Here is a 19109-nt window from a genome sequence, read left to right on the forward strand (position 1 = left end):
CCTAGTAGTAGCATTTGTTTAACGAATCGTTAAATTTTTTAATATCCTAGACGATTAAGGTTAATGTTATTGCTTTTGTTTGAAAATCTAAAGCAAAGGCAAAAAAAAGCAAGGAAGTAGACAACAGAGAGAATATGTATGAATTTATTCTTTTTCAACAACGTCTCGTCGTAAAACTTCCCTTCGTGAAAGTATTGTTGCGAAATAAACGAGGAAAAGATTTCTTTTTGAAAATGAAATAATAATCTTATACAGGATGTCTCATCAAAATGACTATTTTATTTTGGATTTAGGTATGATCAGAAAATTTTTGATGTCACAAAAAATTTGTCTGTTGTTACTCGTACTAGATACAAAAAAAAAATTTAAAAATGTTGCATACGAGTAAAAACTTTACAAAATATATCTGATGAAAATTCATCGGAATTTCGAGAGAATTGCTTAAAATTGGCGAAGAAATGAAAAAATTGGCAGAAAAATCATCAAAAATAATGAAGAAATCGATGAAATGAAGCTACGTACACTTAGTTTCTTACAGAATTGACATAATTGGCTGAAATTGTCAGTAAATTGAAATAAAAAATTTGAAAACAATGTAAAAATTTGCGAAAAATCAGAAAATTACAAAGAATCAGCAAGAATAACTATAAAAAAATCCATAGAAAGAGGAAAAAATTGATAAAAATTCTGAGAAAATTTCGTAGAATCACCCAAAGTTTCAAAATAAAAACCGGTGAAAATCCCCCTCCCCCGCCAAAAAAAAACATGAAAAGAGAAGCTGATGAAATCCATACAATGTTTTAGAATATTGCAAAAATTTTACAAAAATATTGACCAAAATATTCAAAAAGCCAAAAAAAAGGGAAAAATTGGTAGGTAAACATTTTTTTAAAAAATGAACTTGAAGTGGTTTAAAATAACAAAATAATGCAGGGTGTCAAAATATTATAAGGCTGCAACTTACGTAAAATTGAAAGAAACTTGAAAGAGTAACACGAACGATTCAAAGTACAAAGTACCAACAAAGTAAAATATCAAAAACTTCAAAAATTTCACAGAAATGTTAACATTTCCTAGAATTAACAAAGAATGCATTAAGTATACTGAAGGAAAGTTTTGAATCATAGATACATAATTATGTTTTTTTTTAGTCAAGTTGACTTTATAGGTCACTGACCCGCCATGTCTGGCTTCCCATGGTCTTCTGCCTTTCTGTCTGGCCTCTTGAGGTCATCGACCTAGAAATCTGGAATCTCAAGGTCACTAACCTATCTGTCTAGCCTTTCAAAGTCGCCTACCTGCCTTCCTGGCATCTTAAGGTCATTGACCTGTCTTCTTAGCCTCTCAATGTCGTCTGCCTGTCTGTCTTTCCTCTCAAGTTCAGTGGTCCATCTGCCTGCCTTTCCCACTTCCCAAAGTAGTCCATCTGCCTGTCTGGCTTCTTGAGGTCATTGACCCGCCTGTCTGGCTTTTCTAGGTGGTCTGTTTGCCTTTCTAGCCGTTTAAGGTCATTGACCCATCTGTTTGGCTTCTAAAGGTCATCTGCCTATCTGTCTGGCCTCTCAAGGCCATTGACACGTCTGTCTGGCTTCCCAAGGTTGTCTGTCTGCTTGTCTGGCCTCTCAAGGTCATTGACCCGTCTGTTTGACCCATAATTCTTGCTTTTCATGATCATCTGTCTTCCTTTCTGGCGTCTTGAGGTCATTGATCAGTTTTTCTGGGTTTCTGAGGTTGCTTGTCTGTCTGTCTGTCTGACCTCTTAGGGTCATTAAACTGATCAAATTTTTAGATTTTTTGAAATTGCCAACAATAATAAAAAAATATCCAAAATATTGTCCAGATCAGTTTGGGTAAGGACTGGAGCGAAAAAATCACGATTTTTTAATAAGTGTACGTATTTTTAAAGGACCCATATCTTCTCTCCAATGGCATCTCTGGAACTAAAAAAATTTCTGAGTGACTTTCCAACTCAAAAGGAAGATTTCCACCGACTCGCGATCCACCCTAATAAATAAATTTGTGCTTACGCTCGTATTTTCTTATCTCAAAATAGCAATCACTTCGGATAAAATCATCATCAATTTGATTAGGTATACGAGTTAATAAAGTGTACAAAAAAGCAATGGAATTTTTAAAGGGGGCAAAGACATGCGTGTTAAAAGTTAATAGGATTATGTTGTTGATGGTTTTCATGGGTGCTTATTGCTTGATACGTAGTCCATAAAAAATACATAAAAACGAACATTCTATATCGATTATTTATTATACCAATGCAAAATGCCTGTACTTCTCTCTATACTTGTAACGAGAGAGTGGTTGAAATTTTTGTATCAAGGAGTAAACGACTCTTCTAGTGGCCCTAGTGCGATGTACGTATATAAAATCAACACAACTATTATACGAAAGACCTATAGCTAGGCTATACGTACAAGTATATCTATGGAAGCCTATAAAAATGCTCAAACTGAAAGAAAATTTTCTCGGTAGATATTACGCGATAGTTACAATACTCGTAGCTAAGATTCAACTTCGGATATTGTTGCCAGCGAGTGCGGAAAGAAAAGCGCCAGCGAGCCTTTATTAAGGGGCAAATTATTTCGTTAATTTGCAATTTAACATTGTAAGTGCGCGCGTTTAAGTATGAAATAATTTTTCATTACTAACAATTTAGCCCAAAGGGTCAGAGGCAAACTGGAGAGGCGAATTGGATGAACGAGTTAACGTTTTCATCGATGCGCCGTCGCCTCACCACCGTGTACCTCTACTCGAAAAGAATTACTTTTCGGAGAAAATTTTAAAAGCACCAGCGCCGCACCAGGCCGCGAACAGAACACGTGCTTTTGCTACAGCGTACTTACTACTAAACACTATAAACGTTATATAGTATTTTATGTTAATTCCTAACACTTAAACATAGCAAGCTAAAAACTAATAAACTAGGTGTAAATTTAACTTCATATAAAATCTAACTAAACTTGGTAATGGAGTTTGCGTGAAAGGGGTGAAGGTGTTAGCAGCGAACTCGGCGTGTATTATTATTTCCGCGCTTTCTAAGTTACTGCTCTTCGGGGATTCCTTTTTAGGGGCAATTTAGCGTGGGAACGGTGTATTTAATTCCGAAAACAATTTGTAACAAAACATACATTACGTTTCGTCTTTTAATAAATTGTTAAAAGCTGCATGGTCGGAGATGCGAATTTTTTTTCTCGCTTTTTAACGAACAAAAAGCCTAAAACGAGCTGCTTAAACGGCATCGTGGAATTTTCTATGCGGTTTACAGCGCTGATTTGCTCGGTTGTGGGTTTAATTTTACCGAGATTTAGGATCGTAAATGTGTTGTTTTTTTTTTCTCGGGTACTTGTAAATGGACTGTGGTTTATGTTTATCGAAGTGCAGGTAGAAAAGGGTTGTGGCGTTGAATGAATTAGACGGGGAAGTGGCTCGTCATTGTGAGAATACAAATCTATGCTGAGAAATCCTCCCTCCTCTCCTCTTCCTCTAAGTCATCTTTTCCAATAAGCGAGAATCTGGCGGAATTTTGAGAAGAAATAATAAAAATTGTATAGGTACCTATAAATTTTGAGAATTTGTTTGGTCCAAAAAATAAAAAAAATAATGTACTTATACCTATGTAGTTTTATTTGATATTTTAATATTTTTTTTGCAAGCATGTGTTGGTTTTTCTTTTTGAATACTAGGGATAAATTGTCAATTTTATGACTTCTCTGTGAGGTATTTATCGATCGAACATAAGAAAATTGAAAAAGCATTCAAAAATACATCACCGCATCAAATTTCAAACGCTAAAAAATTCATTGACGAATTTTTGAACATTTAAATAATTATTTTCCATATAAAAAAGATGACCATTTAATACCTAAAATTAAGATAGAAAACTGAAATTCGATTCACGTTCTAAGTATTTCTGATCCTTCAAATCGATTTGTAGTAGTTTTGAGTACTGTTGGAGCCCGCTGCAAGTTTCTAGATTTTTCAGTTTTTTGGAAAAATTGTGAAAAAATGGACCAAAACAAAATTCAACAATGCTGGAAGATCTAAAAGGATCGAAAGCCTCATCAATAGATTTTAGAGGTCAAAAATAACATCTAAATCAAATATCAGGATTTTATCAAGTTTCATTGTTTCTACAAAAATTTTGCAAAATTTGGACTTTTTCGAAATTTACCAAAAATTTGAAAGTGATTTGCAGCTTTTAAAGTTTTGCTTGGTGGACGGTGGTGTATTTTTGTATGCCATTCGTTTGTTTTCTTTTTGGCAAAATTCGTATTTTTCATTCAGTATTAGGAATGGTAAAAAACACACACTGGAGAAGGCCTACTTGAAAATCGGTCTGAATGTAAACAAATTCTTTAAACAGTTCAGGATCGCCACAACACGACCTTCAGCTGCCCAATTTAATTTTCACCCCTTGAAAAATTCAAAAATTCTGCACAAATAGAAAATCGTGCTGGAAATTTCAGAATGACCAAATATTATAAAATTTGATTTGGCGAAGTTTATATCAGTTTCAGAACTAATTTTCATCATTTTTATGAAATAAATGTTAAACCCCCCCCCCCCCTCCCAAAAAAAACACCGAAATCTCTAAGAATGGTCATTTTGCTGAAATTTTGGTTACGAGAATCTCTGTAATAGTCGGGGAGCCCGCTAAAGGATCTATTGCACCCCCCTCGTCGATCCTCCCAAAAAAGTGGTCCTATACTTACAAAATGGCGGCCATTTTGATTGACAAGTCAGCCGAAATCGCAGATTTTGCGTTCCAACATAGGACTTACACAACATTTTTCGAACCGTACAAAGGTAGATCGAAAGATCAGGCAAAAATTTATCACCCGTCAAAATTTCAAGTGCTGAAGTGCATTCTTCGATTTTTGGTGAATTTTTGAAAATTAAATTTAGGCCAAAAATGAGGGGAAAAAATCAAAATTTTACCAAATTGACCAAGAAAGCTGAAATTTGGGATATACCCCATTTTCCTTTTGCCAAATCGACTGGAAACTGTTTCAATTCATTTTGAGCAGTTCTGGAGCCTCCAGCAGGTTTTTGAAACTCCAAATTCCCGCAAAATGTCATCAAATGGAGTTCGAAAGCCGATATAAATTCAGCAAACTAATTTCAATACGCTATGAAGTCGACTGCAGGTGAATTTCAAGTCGTTTTGAAGCCCCCATCCATTTTTGGAAAAATACTGGAGCCTCCTGCAGATTTTTGAAACTTTAAATTTTCACAAAATTGCGTCAAATGGAGTTGGAAAGCTGAAATTTATTCTGCAAACTAATTTCAATACGCTGCGAAGTCGACTGCTGGTGGATTTGAAGTCGTTTTGGAGCCTCCAGCAACTTTTTGAAAGGTCGTATGGCGTTTTTTGGAAAATTGAAATTTCCGAAAAGTAGCTGGAAGATTCAAAATCATTTGAAACCACCATGTAGTCGACTTCATGTCGTATTGAAATTAGTTTGTGAAGTAAATTTGAGCTTCCAACTCCATTTGGTGAAATGTTGCGGGAATTTCAAGTTTCAAAAATCTACTGGAGGCTCCAGTAATTTTCAAAAAGTCGTTGGAGGCTCCAAAATGACTTGAACCCACCTGAATTCGTCTTCAGAGAGTGTTAAAATTGGAATGTAGAGTAAATTTCAGCTTTCCATCTCCAGTTGATAAAATTTTGTGAAAATTCAAAGTTTCAAAAATCTACTGAAGGCTCCAGTAATTTTCAAAAAGCCAGTGGAGGCTCTAAAACGACTCAAAATCCACCTGCAGTTAACTTCGTAGCGTATTGAAATTATTAGTTTGCAGAATAAATTTCTGCTTTCCAACTCCATTTTGATGAAATTTTGTGGGAATTTCGAGTTTCAAAAATCTGCTGGAGGCTCCAGAACTGCTCAAAACGGTTTGAAACAGTTTCCAATCAATTTTGCATGTCGTAAATGGGGTATATCCCAAATTTCAGCATTCTTGGTCAATTTGGTAAAATTTTGATTTTCCCCCTCATTTTTGGCCTAATTTGATTTTCAAAAATTCACCAAAAATCGAAAAACGCACTTTAACATTTGAAATTTTGAAAGGTGACAAATTTTTGGCTGATCTTTCGATCTACCTTTGTTCGGGTTTAAAAATTGTTTGCAAGTTCTATGTTGGAACGCAAAATCTGTGATTTCGGCTGACCTGTCAATCAAAATGGCCGCCATTTTGTAAGTGGGCCACCCTTTTTTTTTTTTAGTACAAGGGCTAGAAACATTCCTTAGGAGTCCCCCTTTAAGAAAAAAGCTGTCCCGTAGGATCGACGGGCGGTGCAATAGATCCTTAAGCGGGCTGCCCGACTATAAAGAACTTGAAAATTTTCACAAACTTAAGAAATGTCAGTTTTCCTCCAAAAAAAACTGCAAAAAGAAAAATCTGACAATGAAGATGAAAATCAAATATTTAGATAAAAAATGAGCAATTGTACTCTACTCGTAGCATTCAAATCAAATTGACAAAATATAAACACCAAATTATACATGTAATAGCAAGGGCAACAGAAAAAAATAAAAAAATTATAAAGACACCATTACACTACAAAGGTTAACAATCGATGGCGATTGTCGAAGAATAAATAAACGAAAAAAAAAAGAAAAAAAACGAAGAAATAAATATAACAAGACGCGATACTTTAACCGTGAACTTTTAAAATTCCGTAAATTGAAAATTTTTCAAAACGGTAAGTGTATACGAAATGCCAAATTTACGAGAAAAAAAAGGAGTAAAGGAAGAAAGAAAACGGAGGAAAAAAGAAAGAAAAACTACACACAAGTTGGAATATCGTTTTCACAACAATGAAAAATAATTTCAACGACCTGAATTTGTGCGCCTTGTTCTCATCGGTATGAAATCATCACAATACTGTCAAGCTTTCTCTGCCATAACCTCATGCATGTTTTATTAAAGCTATTACCCGTTTTAAATTCGAACAAAAGGGAAAAAAAATTCTATATGATTTGTAGTCGTTTGGTTGTCAACGGGACATCATTAACTCGTTCGTTTGTGTTGCTCGTCGTCGAAAAACCACGTACAAACGAACACGAATACCAAAGCCATAAATTACGAATACTGACAAGGATACAGCGCGAAAATACTTAAATGTTTAATGTTTACGGTTACACCGTGTGACCGAATTATTTTTATTATTTCGCCCTGTGTGTCCAACGCATCACATATCGCACAGCCACAGTACATACCTACATACTACAAAATTCACATACCTACCCTGTCTATGGTACCTGTGTCCACCGATCCGAGAAATTTTCACTTTTTATCAAATCTTGGTTCGTTCTCGTACGAGTATTATTGTCGAGAGTTGTTTCGCAACGACCGACGAATGAACTTCGCAAGACTTTTCGCCTTTTCTCCCTCCGTCTCTTCCTCTCCCTCTGTCTTTCTAGTTCTCTATTTTTCCAGTTACAAGTTTATACGACGAAGAGTTTTCTTGAAAGTCGTGCGTAATAAGTTTTACGTATACATGGGAGCATCCTGTCCACCGACGGATATTGCACTTTAATTGTTCCCGGCCCGGTTACGCTACGAAACTTTTAAACCCGCTTTCCTCCTTTGTCATCATTTTTATCACGTTCGCTCCGCCATACACATAAATTATGCAAAGTACTTATTATCTAATTCGTGTGTTTTCCACCTATATTGCCATCATCGTAAGGTGCTCTCCCTGTGCGAATATGCTACTCATCATATACCAAAGGTACCTTACCTTCATACATATAGTGTGGAAGGTGTCATTGTAGTTGTTGTTGTTGCTGTTACTGCTGTCGTCGTCCTAGTAGTTGTCGCGACCAAACTTTTTATTCTTTCGCTTTCGCAAAGGTGTATACAGTATAGTGTACGCAACGCCATCCAGTGCGGATGATTAACATTTCGCCTCAACTTTAACGTAATTGGTTCAACATCTGGCTTTCTTTATCTTTCTCGAAAATTATAAATTAATTTACACCCGGCCGAGATTTACACATTTTATGCGCGTTGCCTTCTTCTTATTCTTATCGCTGCCGCGTAAAATATATACTAACTGTATCCTCGAAGGAGGCAAGAATTGTGCAAAATTCATCACACAAATTAAACCCATTCTTCTCACGATTCTCCTTAGTTATACTTTTCAAGGATACTCGCGAACAAATTGATTTTTTCAACTCGATTTTCGCGTGGTCAAAACGCGTTTACGATTTGGATTTGGGAGCTTTAAATTGAGACAGTTATTTACAAAAATGTATTCCGGCTGTTGATTTTGTTTCTTAGGGCACGGGTTTGCTTCGAATTTAAAATGGACATTGAAAAGTAGAAACTTCAAAATTACTATTCAAAAAAATTCCCAATATATGGTACTTGATTTTGAAAAGAACTGTTACAAAGTGCGTGATTTGAAGGAATAGCGAAGAGGTTTCCTTAAAAATAGAATTACATGCAAAATTTGTAAATAAGTACAATGATGAAAAATTTAAAAAAAAATGTTTATTGAAAAATTTTTCTCATTTAGGCCTTTTACGAGCAAAGTAACGTTTGAAATGGTACTCTCCATCCAATTTGAATAAAACCCTGTTAAATCAAAAGAACATGTCTAAAATCTCAGGTGCTAAAATTCATTTTTGGATTTTTGGCGAATTTTTTATTAGTTTTATAGATGTTCATTGGGCACTCTTGCATCAGGCGATATCTCCACGAAAAAACTGCCAGTGATAGGTTACCTTCTAAGTACATACATACTCGTATATGAAGATTATATTTCGACGCCAGGATTAAGAGGTGGGGCCGTAGAGAGCCGATGCGAGCCCGAGGCAAATATCATGATGGGGTCCATTTCTAAAGCAGAAACCATCTGATGGAAAATAGATAATATCAATTTTGCCAATTGATATGATGTTCATAAAATTTTTATTTTATTTTTTGGATTTTTGGAGGCTTCAAGTCTGAAATTTGTTTTTGAGAAGGCGAGAGCTTTCAAAAATTTGTATTTTGACATGTCTAAAAACGAGTTTTTTTTATGCAAAGAGTATATTTTTTGGTTTTAAAAATTTTGAATTTGAATGATGTTTTTTTAGAAAGATGAAAAATCTTCTTCTTCATTGTTCACTCGTATCCGAGCATCCTGCCTATGGACCCTCCCCAACCAGCTGCCTCCAACCTTCTCTGTCTTCGACCTATCTTGTGGATTCCCTGAGGGTGAGCCATGTAGCCTTTTTGATAAGGTCTGTGTACCTTGTGGGCGATCTCCCGCACGACCTCTTTCCCTCTAGTTGTCCTTGTACAGTCAGCTTCTCTAGGTTGTCTTGCCGCACTATATGTCCGAAATATCTCAGGATCCTCCTTCTTATAATGGTGCTGAGTCTATCTTTCACACCTAGCTCTTCCAGTATTAACCTATTTGTTCTTTTCTTGGTCCATGAGATTCTAAGCATTCGTCTATAGCAATACATTTCAAATGCATCTATCCGGCTCTGGTCTGTTTTCTTCACTGTCCACATCTCAGAGGCATATAGGAATATTGAGAATACAAGCGTTTTTACAATCTTTAATTTTGTTCTCTTGGTGATTCCATGGCTTTTCCAGATTTGGTAGAGTTTTCCTACAGCTGTGTTTGCAATTCGTCTGAACCTCCACTGTTGGTTGTTAGGGAGCCTAAATATACAAAGCTTTGTACCACCTCTATTCCATCTACTCTCTAAATAATTTGAAACAGTGAAATTTCACTGCTTAGCAGTCACGACATTTTGGCTTCTTAAAAGCAGTAGTTTTTTACTGCAAAACAGTGAAAAATCTACGGAGAGTATCTCTTGCAGCTCAGGTTGGTTGTTGTTCACCCTATCTATTACAGTAAAAGCTTGTTATAACGCTCTTCAAGGGACCGGAGAAAAAGAGCGTTATAAGCCGAAGTGCGTTATAACCAAAAGTGTCGTTTTAATGCTGATTAGTGTTACACCGAGAATTCTCGTTTTAAAGTGAAAAAAGCGTTATAAAGGAAGTGGAAACGTGAACTTTATTTTAAATTTGAACAACTGTTCCAGTTAGAAATAAAAAAATCTGAAATTTTACTTTGATTTTAAGGTCTGCTATAATAATATAAATGATTTTTGGGCAAAATTTTGCCACAAAAGTTTTTTTTTGCTTTTTTAATAATCAAAACTACAAAAACCGTAAAAAAAAACTGTTGTTGTGGCCAACATTTTCAGAAAGTGATAATTTTTTACACATGAGTAAGCTTTTTTTGCAAAAAAATTGGGTTTTTGTTGTTAAAATTACAAAAAAAATGTGATTTTTCCTGAATTTTAGAGCGTTAAAATAAATCGCTCAAGAGCGTTATATCGAGATTAATTTTACATTGGTTTAAATGGGAACATCAAGGGACCGGAAGAAATCAGCGTTATAATGAAATCAGCGTTATATCCGAAAGTGTTATAACGAGCTTTTACTGTATCATCATCTCGGCCTTTGATTTGTTCACCTTCAGACCCCTGGATAGGCTCGCCGTGGTTCCTTGTCCTTTACAGGACATTGGAAATCACATTTTTTTGTGGTACCCTAACAGGGTGAGGCGAATGCCTATTGCTACTGCAATTATTCTAGGGAATCGACATTGTTTTGAGCTTTCACGTAGTAGTTTCCCGTTGCTTTCTACGCTATCTACATACCAGTAACAGATTGCGTGCATTTCTGTTGCCTCTGCTGTTCTGGTGCTCGGAGCTTAACTTCGAGTATGGCTAACTTGTTCAATCTTGCCCATGATCTTCATGTCATCGATGTTTTCAGCCAGTTTTGTGGTGTCATCTGCGTATCTCAGATTCAATATTTTTCTGCCTCCTAGTGTAACTCCTTTCTTCCATCCCTCTAAAGCTTCCCTCATTATCCATTCTCCATATGCATTGAACAATATTGGGCTGAGAATGCATCCCTGTCTCAATCCTTTGCAGGTTTTGAAGTGATCAGTCAATTCCCCTTTTACCTTTACCTGTGAGTTGTTATTTTTGTACAGGTTCTTCTTCAGGTCTATCAGGTGTTTTGGTACTCCCATTTTCCCATCGTTTCCCATAATATCTTTGAATGATGTTTTTTTTTAGGAAGATGAAAAATAAAAGAGAACAATATGGAGCGAAGCGAGGGCAAAATCTTTTGAAAATTTGTATTTCGAGAGACATAAAAATGACTTTTTTTTGGCGAAGAGTTTATTTTTTGGCTTTAAAACTTGATTTTTTTCAGAAATTTCCATTTTGATGAATGAAAAGAAAATAACGAGGGCAAAATAACCAAAAATTTGTGATTGGTCTAAAGCACTGACTTCTGGGCTTCAGAATAAAAAAAAGTTTTCAGCAATTTCATCAAAAAAATTTTAAATTGATATTGTGTCCCCAACCTTTGCATTTTTTTTCACATGACGTAATGTTATGTTTAATTTTAGATTTCTTCTCAATTAATTTCAACTAGATTTTTTCATGATTTTCAACCCCTTCCCCCTCCTCTGCCTCCTAAAAACCATGAAATGCGAAAATTGTTCGATGAGCTGGACAAAGATAGCGCATTTTTCTTTCAAATACCTGCAAACGTATTTGAATATTTTTGGAGGAATAGTAGAGCCATATTCAAGAATTTTCCACTAGAAACAAATCTTCTTGGGCACCCATTTTCCTCCGCCAAAAAATATATGTATTACAACTATACATCTTATAGGTATTAACAGGATGTCCACTCATTCCTGGAAATGATTTTCCCTGACTTTTCCAGGTTTTCCAGACCAATTTTTCCATTTTTCGGACCTTTTTTGAAAATAAAAACACCGTATTTTTAAAATTACTCCTCTGCATTAAAAAAATCACGTTTTTCGAAACGTTCGGTCCCAAGCCTGAACTCGTTCAAGTCGGAGGTTGATACCTGCAGTGGTTCTCCCATGGTAATGCTTGAGTGTAAAAAATATATATCTACATCAATTTTCTGATGATAGGTCGAACTGCCTATCAACTTAAATTTCGATATTGGAAGTAGGTATAAAAAATGTTCCCTGTCTCTTATACTAACAACTTATGATTCATTTTCGTAGATTGTGATTTTGACGACTATTGTATTGATTGAATCAGCTCGTGTCATACTTACTGACGCAGATATTTTTCAGTGTTGACTTTTCATCGCGTGATCCGAAAGAACGCATTAGTTTTTTAAATCAAGTCGTGAAGTAATGATGTGCACAATTTTCTTGATATTTTCACTGTTTTTTACTAGTGTAGAAAAATTAAATGCTGGTGCGAATGACAATGAAAGCGATGGTAAGTTGTTCAATACCTAAACCTAAGTACCTATGTATTTAAATATGTACTACATAGGTACTTGATCTATTCGATGAAATAAATTTTGAAAAACTCCAAATCTATCACACTGTGTTTTCTAGAAGAAATCAAGAAACCTTATATTTTGGCAGAATATAAAGATGAAGAATCGCCAACAGGTTATCGTTACGAATTTCCAACTTGTGCGATCAAATCGGAAGAAAACGACGATATAAAATTCTCGTCTTCAGGCGACTCTTTCAAAATATTGTACTTTTGCTACCGTATGGGGATATTCGACTGCGTTAATGCAGGTGCTAAAAAATTTATGAACGAGTATTGCGCATTCGATAAAAAGCCCAATTGCGGCGTTAAAGGAAATTACGAGTATGTGATGGAGAACGTATTGGATGAAGCTGGTGATGAGATGAGTTGCGCCCGGTCTGAAGATAATGCCAAGCTGTACCGAGTTGGATACGATGTAAACATCCATTTCCATTATTGATCAATTGAAATGTATTTAGAATAATCAATTTTTTTTTTTAGTTTCAATTCATTGCGGGGGAGTCATACAATAAAGATATTTATAGGTTTTGTTACAACAAAGATAAAGAAAAGACGTTATACGTGGAATATAAAATCATATCACCCTATTTATTAAACAATTCGGAAGTGAATGATAAAGAATATCACAAGGAAATCGAAATGACGTCTTTCGACAAAAAAGAATTTGGAGATTTGGAAAGGAAAAAGGCGTTCTACCTAGAGGTACGTTTCGAGGCATTGTCATCATCGAAATCACGATCGTTATTAATTTAGGCATCGAAACAAAAACCTACATTTACATATATTTGTAATTTTTTATTCCAGAATAAAGCACTGGGGTTTAATTTATTAGTACCGCCGCAGCATATGGCCTTTGAGTGGTGGAAAGAGCCTCTTTTTCATATCGTTAATACGCAACTGTTACTTGCAAAATTCCACACTGAAATGAACCTCATCAATAATTACATCAAAAGTAAAGCAATAGAAGTGAGTGTACAAAAATTATCGATTCTTATTCAAGTTCCTTGAGATTTTTTATAGATTTTCTGCAATGTTAAACGAACTACATAACAAAAAATTCATTCTTTTTTTTTGTAGGTATTCGGAGAAGTATTCATCATAGGTGGAGTATTTGATAGGTCCGAGGACACGTACGACTCGTATATTTGGTGGAAGTTGATTTACAACGAAAGTAGAGAATATGCAATTGCAGTGTTTATCCATAACCAAGAAATCTCTCCTGATGAGAACGAAAAACGTTGCGCCAAGGGACTAAGATACTCTTGCTTTAATTACGGTTGGAACGATATTATGCCTTCTACGATCAGAAATTTCGGATACTGTTGTCGCCCTGCTTACCTCGTCAAAAAGTTCAATTTACCTCCAGCGGAAATGTTTGACTTGAGTGATCGTAAATCTCTAGAAAAATTCGCAGGCAAGAGGAAAGATTGCAATGCGTCGAGAACAAATGATTCGCAAAATGAACAGACAGCAAAAAGACAAAAAATTAAGGATTTTTCTTCAACTAGTGATTTAACAGTTGTGAATTAATCAATTTGACTGCTTTACCGATTTATGATGTTAAAAATAGGTTGATTTCATCGATAATTAAATACAATTCTGTGCCCTGTATCTTTTGTATCCCAAATTTTTTAGATAAAATTTTAGCTTCGTATCGAACTGGGTGATTTTCGTTCGTTGTATGTACGTAAACGTATACCTATCTAGTTTTTATTTCACATGAATCGTGCAAACAGAATGTTCGCGACGCATAGTTTCTGTTTTGTTTTCAAATTTTCGTAAGTATTCGATCGTTGATTCTAGATGATGACGACAGATCCAAGTCATTGAAGGTATACAAAATTATGACATGAATTTTTCAACTTCATACGAGTGGTTTTTTCCTTGATGTATTTCGTTTCGATAATGAATTGTGATTTTTTTTCTCAAAAAAATGATCCTGACTAACCATATTACTGTGGCATTGATAATAAAATTTTCAATGCGGTTCGAGCTTTTTTGTGATATCAGAACCTTCTCAAAAATCAAATTGGTTTGCTCAATTTTCAAAATTTCCCTTCTAAATGTAGCCCAAAATCTGGCTACTTTTCATGACACGTAGATTTTTTTATATATTAGATTAGATCAAATCTGTAATTAAAATTTTGAATAATGATTTAGAACAGGAATTAAACATAAACACGGTTTCCCAAATTTCAAATTTTCATCAGTAGGATGTGCCAATCGAAGATATTTTTCAATTTTACTTTTTGAACATGATCAAATTTATAAGTCATCTTACCTAATCAAGTAAGGCGAAATTTTTACGTTGTTTCAAAATCTAGACACAAATTTCAATGCCCAGCTCCCCCTTCCACCAATCAAAAATTTCAAATAGATGTTACGAAACAATCACCTACTACGTATCGTATAGTTGACGAGACTTATACCTACATAAGTATGTGGTATTCCTATTTCTGAAATGAAAGTTTTGGTAGAAGGAATAAAAATAATTTTAACGACTTTGATGCCAAATTGACGCAGATGTTTTCCACTCGTTAACACTGTTCGTCGCGTAAGAACGTACGTTTTTCTATCCAACGTCGTAAAATGATGATAATATGCAAAAATTTTGTGATTTTTTCATTATTTTTTACCATCTTGGACAAATCAAAAGCTGCTGAAACTAAGAAAACTGGTGGGTAAAATGATATAATATTATGCTCAAGAACAAGGATTGAAGGAAACTTCTCAATCGGTCAGCCATCGAGAATCGAGAAAAAAATCTTTCGCTTAATCAAAAATTGAGGAATCTTTGAGGTTTGATTTTTTCAAAATGCCCCAAAAATTACATAAATCGATAAAAACAACAAATTAGGTACTTACGTGTTATTGCTTCAAAAAAAATGTGGCATTTTTGGTCATTTTTCAGCCTCAATCCTGTTTCTAGGTGAATAAAAATGTGAGAATTTCTCGAAAAAAATCTTCAAAATCCGAAAAAGTGCGATTGGATGGCCAGAATTCATAAAATATCTACTTCATTTTGGTTGCATCTCAATTATTGTATTGTGAAGTCCGTTTTCGACACGAATGAGAATATTTTTTTCAGGACAGATTTTCAAGAAAAAAGTAGAGGCCAAATTTCTCGGAAATTTCAGCATTTTTTGTTGATTGACAATTTTGCAACTTTTGCTAAATTTTACTGGAATTTTGTTACTTTTTTGTTTATTTGCATTGATTTTAACGCTTTATGTAAAAAAAAAAAATGAACCAAAATCGAACCTAATTGGTCTTTTGGTCTGTTGAAACTCACAATTGATGTTGGGAAATTTTGAGTTTCTTGGTTACTGGTTTTTCAACAGTCGCGACCCCTGATTTTTGGGCGATGCGATGGTTTATTAAAAATTATTTTTTTCTGACACGACTCAAGGTGGTATTTGTGACTAAAATATATGTACAATTCTTGAAGCCCATCCCACTTTTTGTTAAATAATTTTGGGCCTTCCAAAAAACTTTTTGTTTACTTGTATCGAAAGATCATAAAAACCGTATTTTTTTTGGAAATTATCAGTTATTTGATTTTTTCAATCATCACTTTGTGCAATTATAGGGCAGTATGGAAACTTTTATAACGGGTTTTCTAGTTGAAAAAATACATATATAACAAATCCATCGTTTTGTTTTTCTAAAGGTACCAAGGAACCTTATGTTTTGGCAGAAATTGACGATGAAAAATCTCCAACAGGCCATCGTTACGAATTTCCAAGTTGCGTTGTTACTCAACCGAATCAAGAAAATGGTGATATCAAATTCTCCGCATCTGGCGAATCAGTTGAAATTTTGTACCTATGTTACCCAATGGAAATATACGATTGCGTCAATGCTGGTTCCAACAGATTTATGAATCATTATTGCGCATTTAATGAGAAACCAAATTGCGGCGTCGAAGGAAATTACGATTATGTGATGAAAAACGTGTTGAATAAATATAGTTATGAGATGACTTGTGCCAAGACACACCATAACGCCAAGTTGTACAGAGTTGGATATGATGTAAAAGGCTCATTTTTACTTTCGATACAATACCGACAGACCTTCTATAAAAAAAGAATGTGGAATAATTGAGTCAGTTTTTTTCCTAGTTTCAATTCATTCCTGGGGAACCAATTGTCAAGGACGTGTACAACTTTTGTTACAATAAAGAAAAACAGAAAACGTTGTACGTCGAATATAAAATCATGTCTCCTGATTTACTGAACAACTCGCAAGTAAATGATAAAACATATCACAAGAAAATAGAAATGATCTCTTTCGACAGGAAGGAATTTGGAGATTTTGAGAAGAAAATTGCCTATTTTCAAAAAGTACGTCTCATGTAATTTTGTCTTTGTCATATTTATTGAATTTATGGCGAGTACTTTATTTTGAAGAATGTTATTAAGCATAATGATGCACAAAATTATCTGTTCTATATAGGCTGAAAAAAACTCAAATTATCAATTTTGGGGGTACAATTTGGTAGTGCCACCTCAACACATGGCTTTTGAATATTGGAAGGAGCCTCTTTTCCATATAGTTAATACCCAACTCTTACGTTCAACATTCCATTCGGAAATGAACATCATCAATAATTACATCAGAGATAAAGCAATCGAAGTGAGTTCTTCAGACTTTTGAAAATTATTATAACTTTAACTGATTATTTTTAAAGAGAACACAATTCATGATTGATCCTTTGTTTTATAGGTATATGGAGAAATATTCATCCGAGCTGGAGTTTTTGATTTTGCTGACGACATCTTCGACTCTTCTATTTGGTGGAAGTTGATTTACAACGAAAGCAGAGAATATGCAATCGCTTTATTCATTCACAACGAGTTGACTCCCCCCTATATGAAACTTTGTGATAATGAGCTAGAACTTTCTTGTCTTCATTATGGTTGGCAAGATCTCGCACCTTCTACAATTAGTAAATTTGTATATTGCTGCACTCCTGATTATCTCATCGATATGTACGGGTTTCCTGCAGTGAAGACTTTCAATTTAAATAACCCTCCGCCTGAAAATCCTACGTATGCTGGCAAGAAAAAGAATTGCAAGGTTCCGAAAAAAAATTATTCTCAAAGTGATCGGACAGCAAGAAGGAAAAAAATTGATGATTTTTTGTCGAATAATGTTTCAGTAGCTGTGAATTGATTAAGTAATTGAATCACGGTAGATATGTAGCTTCATCGAAAAATAAATTTCTGTGATTTTATTAACGTCCTGTTCATTTATTAGAATTACGTCCAAGCTTCGTATCAAGCTAGATGATTTTTTTTTTCAATATCCTTTCGATTTATGTTGAAATGTGTGGCGACTGATGAAACATTCGCGATGCACAGTTCTGATGTTATTTTATAGTTTCGAACTTGTTCGTTGATTTAAGACGTTGACGTCACATCTGTGTCATTGAAAGTATACAAAAATTAACACACATTCGTTTGAAAACCGTCTTCGAATTTTTCCACTACATTAATGAATATTTTTACCAATGTTCGCGGACTTACTCCTGTGATTTTGTTAAAAATGCAGCCACCGCCTCGCTTCAAAATAAGAACCTAATTCACAAACATTTGATTTGTATTATGCTCGATAGGCTCATAAATCTAATTACCTCAGAAATAAAGGAAAAATCCGCTACACTAAAGAAAAGCGTGCCTATTGTAAAATTTATTCTCAAACTTTCTACACTCCTATAATCGAATCGAATTAATTTCCTATCAAATTAATCAACTAAGAACTCCACTCAGTTGCAGCTTTTTTTTCCTCGGCGAAAAAAAAGTTCAACTTTAACATTTCATTTTACCCTTTTGTTTCATTGTAATAGGTAACTTTTTATTAAAAGTATTGGAAAAAGAAAGTTTTTTTTTCCTGGGTACCATTCGTATTAAAAAATAATGAAAATTATTTATTAATTGAAAAACAGCAGACTTTGGGAGAAGTGAAAAAAAGAAAGCGAAAGTTTTCTTTTATAAAAAGTTCTCGATTAATGAAAGACAACGCGGATGGATTTATTTAATTGATATTCGTTTTCGTGATTTGGCTCATTTCGGCGAGTCTCGTATTTCTCCCCGCTTGCACTTTGTTACAGGTTAACGATTTATTCAAATTTTCTTTAGGCTAATAGACTTGATTAAAGCGTATAAATTGCGTTGCATGCTGCCTATGCTGATAGGCGATCGATACTTGTGATTTATATTTCGAAGGGGGTAGTTGATCTTTTTTTCCCTCTGTTTTCTTCTGTGCAGGAATCGATACTTTGGTATTTAGGAAGGAAACTTGCAGATAATATAATTTAGAAGAATTTACGAGGTAAGTTTATTCAATGTGTTTTTATTGTTAAAGGTGTGTTTCGTTGAGTTGAAAGTTTATACGAATGGAAAAAAATTGAAAAAGTTGAGTAGGTGTGAAGGTAAAATGTGATCTGGAGTTTTTATACAAGTTCATTGATCACAAAAAAAAGTTAGGGAGGGAAATTTTCTGTTTTACGGAGATATTTTTTGATGCAGTGGGGTCGAATCGGGATATTTTACGCTAAAAAAGTTTTTAAAAATAATACTCAGTGGTTCCTAAAAAAATTTTATTCGCAATTTTGGGAACCCCTGGAGCCCAAAAATTCTAATTTTGGGGTTAACTAACCACGGATTCGTATTTGGAATATTTATTACGAGTATGTACAACATTTTAAGAGTGGTCGAGTTGATAACTGTC

The 19109-nt window shown here is 34.5% G+C and overlaps 3 protein-coding genes across 4 annotated transcripts in view; 2 read left to right on the forward strand and 1 right to left on the reverse strand.

Annotated features, from left to right (window-relative positions):
* Positions 1 to 19109, reverse strand: part of LOC135849255 (lachesin-like) — a 260218-nt gene that overhangs the window by 151138 nt on the left and 89971 nt on the right. The window lies entirely within an intron of this gene.
* Positions 12095 to 13988, forward strand: LOC135847228 (uncharacterized). The gene is made up of 5 exons (XM_065366677.1): positions 12095 to 12311; positions 12434 to 12792; positions 12858 to 13079; positions 13182 to 13343; positions 13455 to 13988. Exons 1-5 carry the CDS (start codon positions 12224 to 12226, stop codon positions 13905 to 13907), a joined length of 1284 nt encoding a protein of 427 aa, XP_065222749.1. The 5' UTR covers positions 12095 to 12223; the 3' UTR covers positions 13908 to 13988.
* LOC135846779 (uncharacterized) lies at positions 14925 to 17552 on the forward strand. The gene is made up of 5 exons (XM_065366061.1): positions 14925 to 15054; positions 16048 to 16409; positions 16499 to 16720; positions 16833 to 17012; positions 17103 to 17552. Exons 1-5 carry the CDS (start codon positions 14967 to 14969, stop codon positions 17550 to 17552), a joined length of 1302 nt encoding a protein of 433 aa, XP_065222133.1. The 5' UTR covers positions 14925 to 14966.

This window comes from Planococcus citri, chromosome 5, assembly GCF_950023065.1.
Source record: "Planococcus citri chromosome 5, ihPlaCitr1.1, whole genome shotgun sequence".
NCBI lineage: Eukaryota > Metazoa > Arthropoda > Insecta > Hemiptera > Pseudococcidae > Planococcus > Planococcus citri.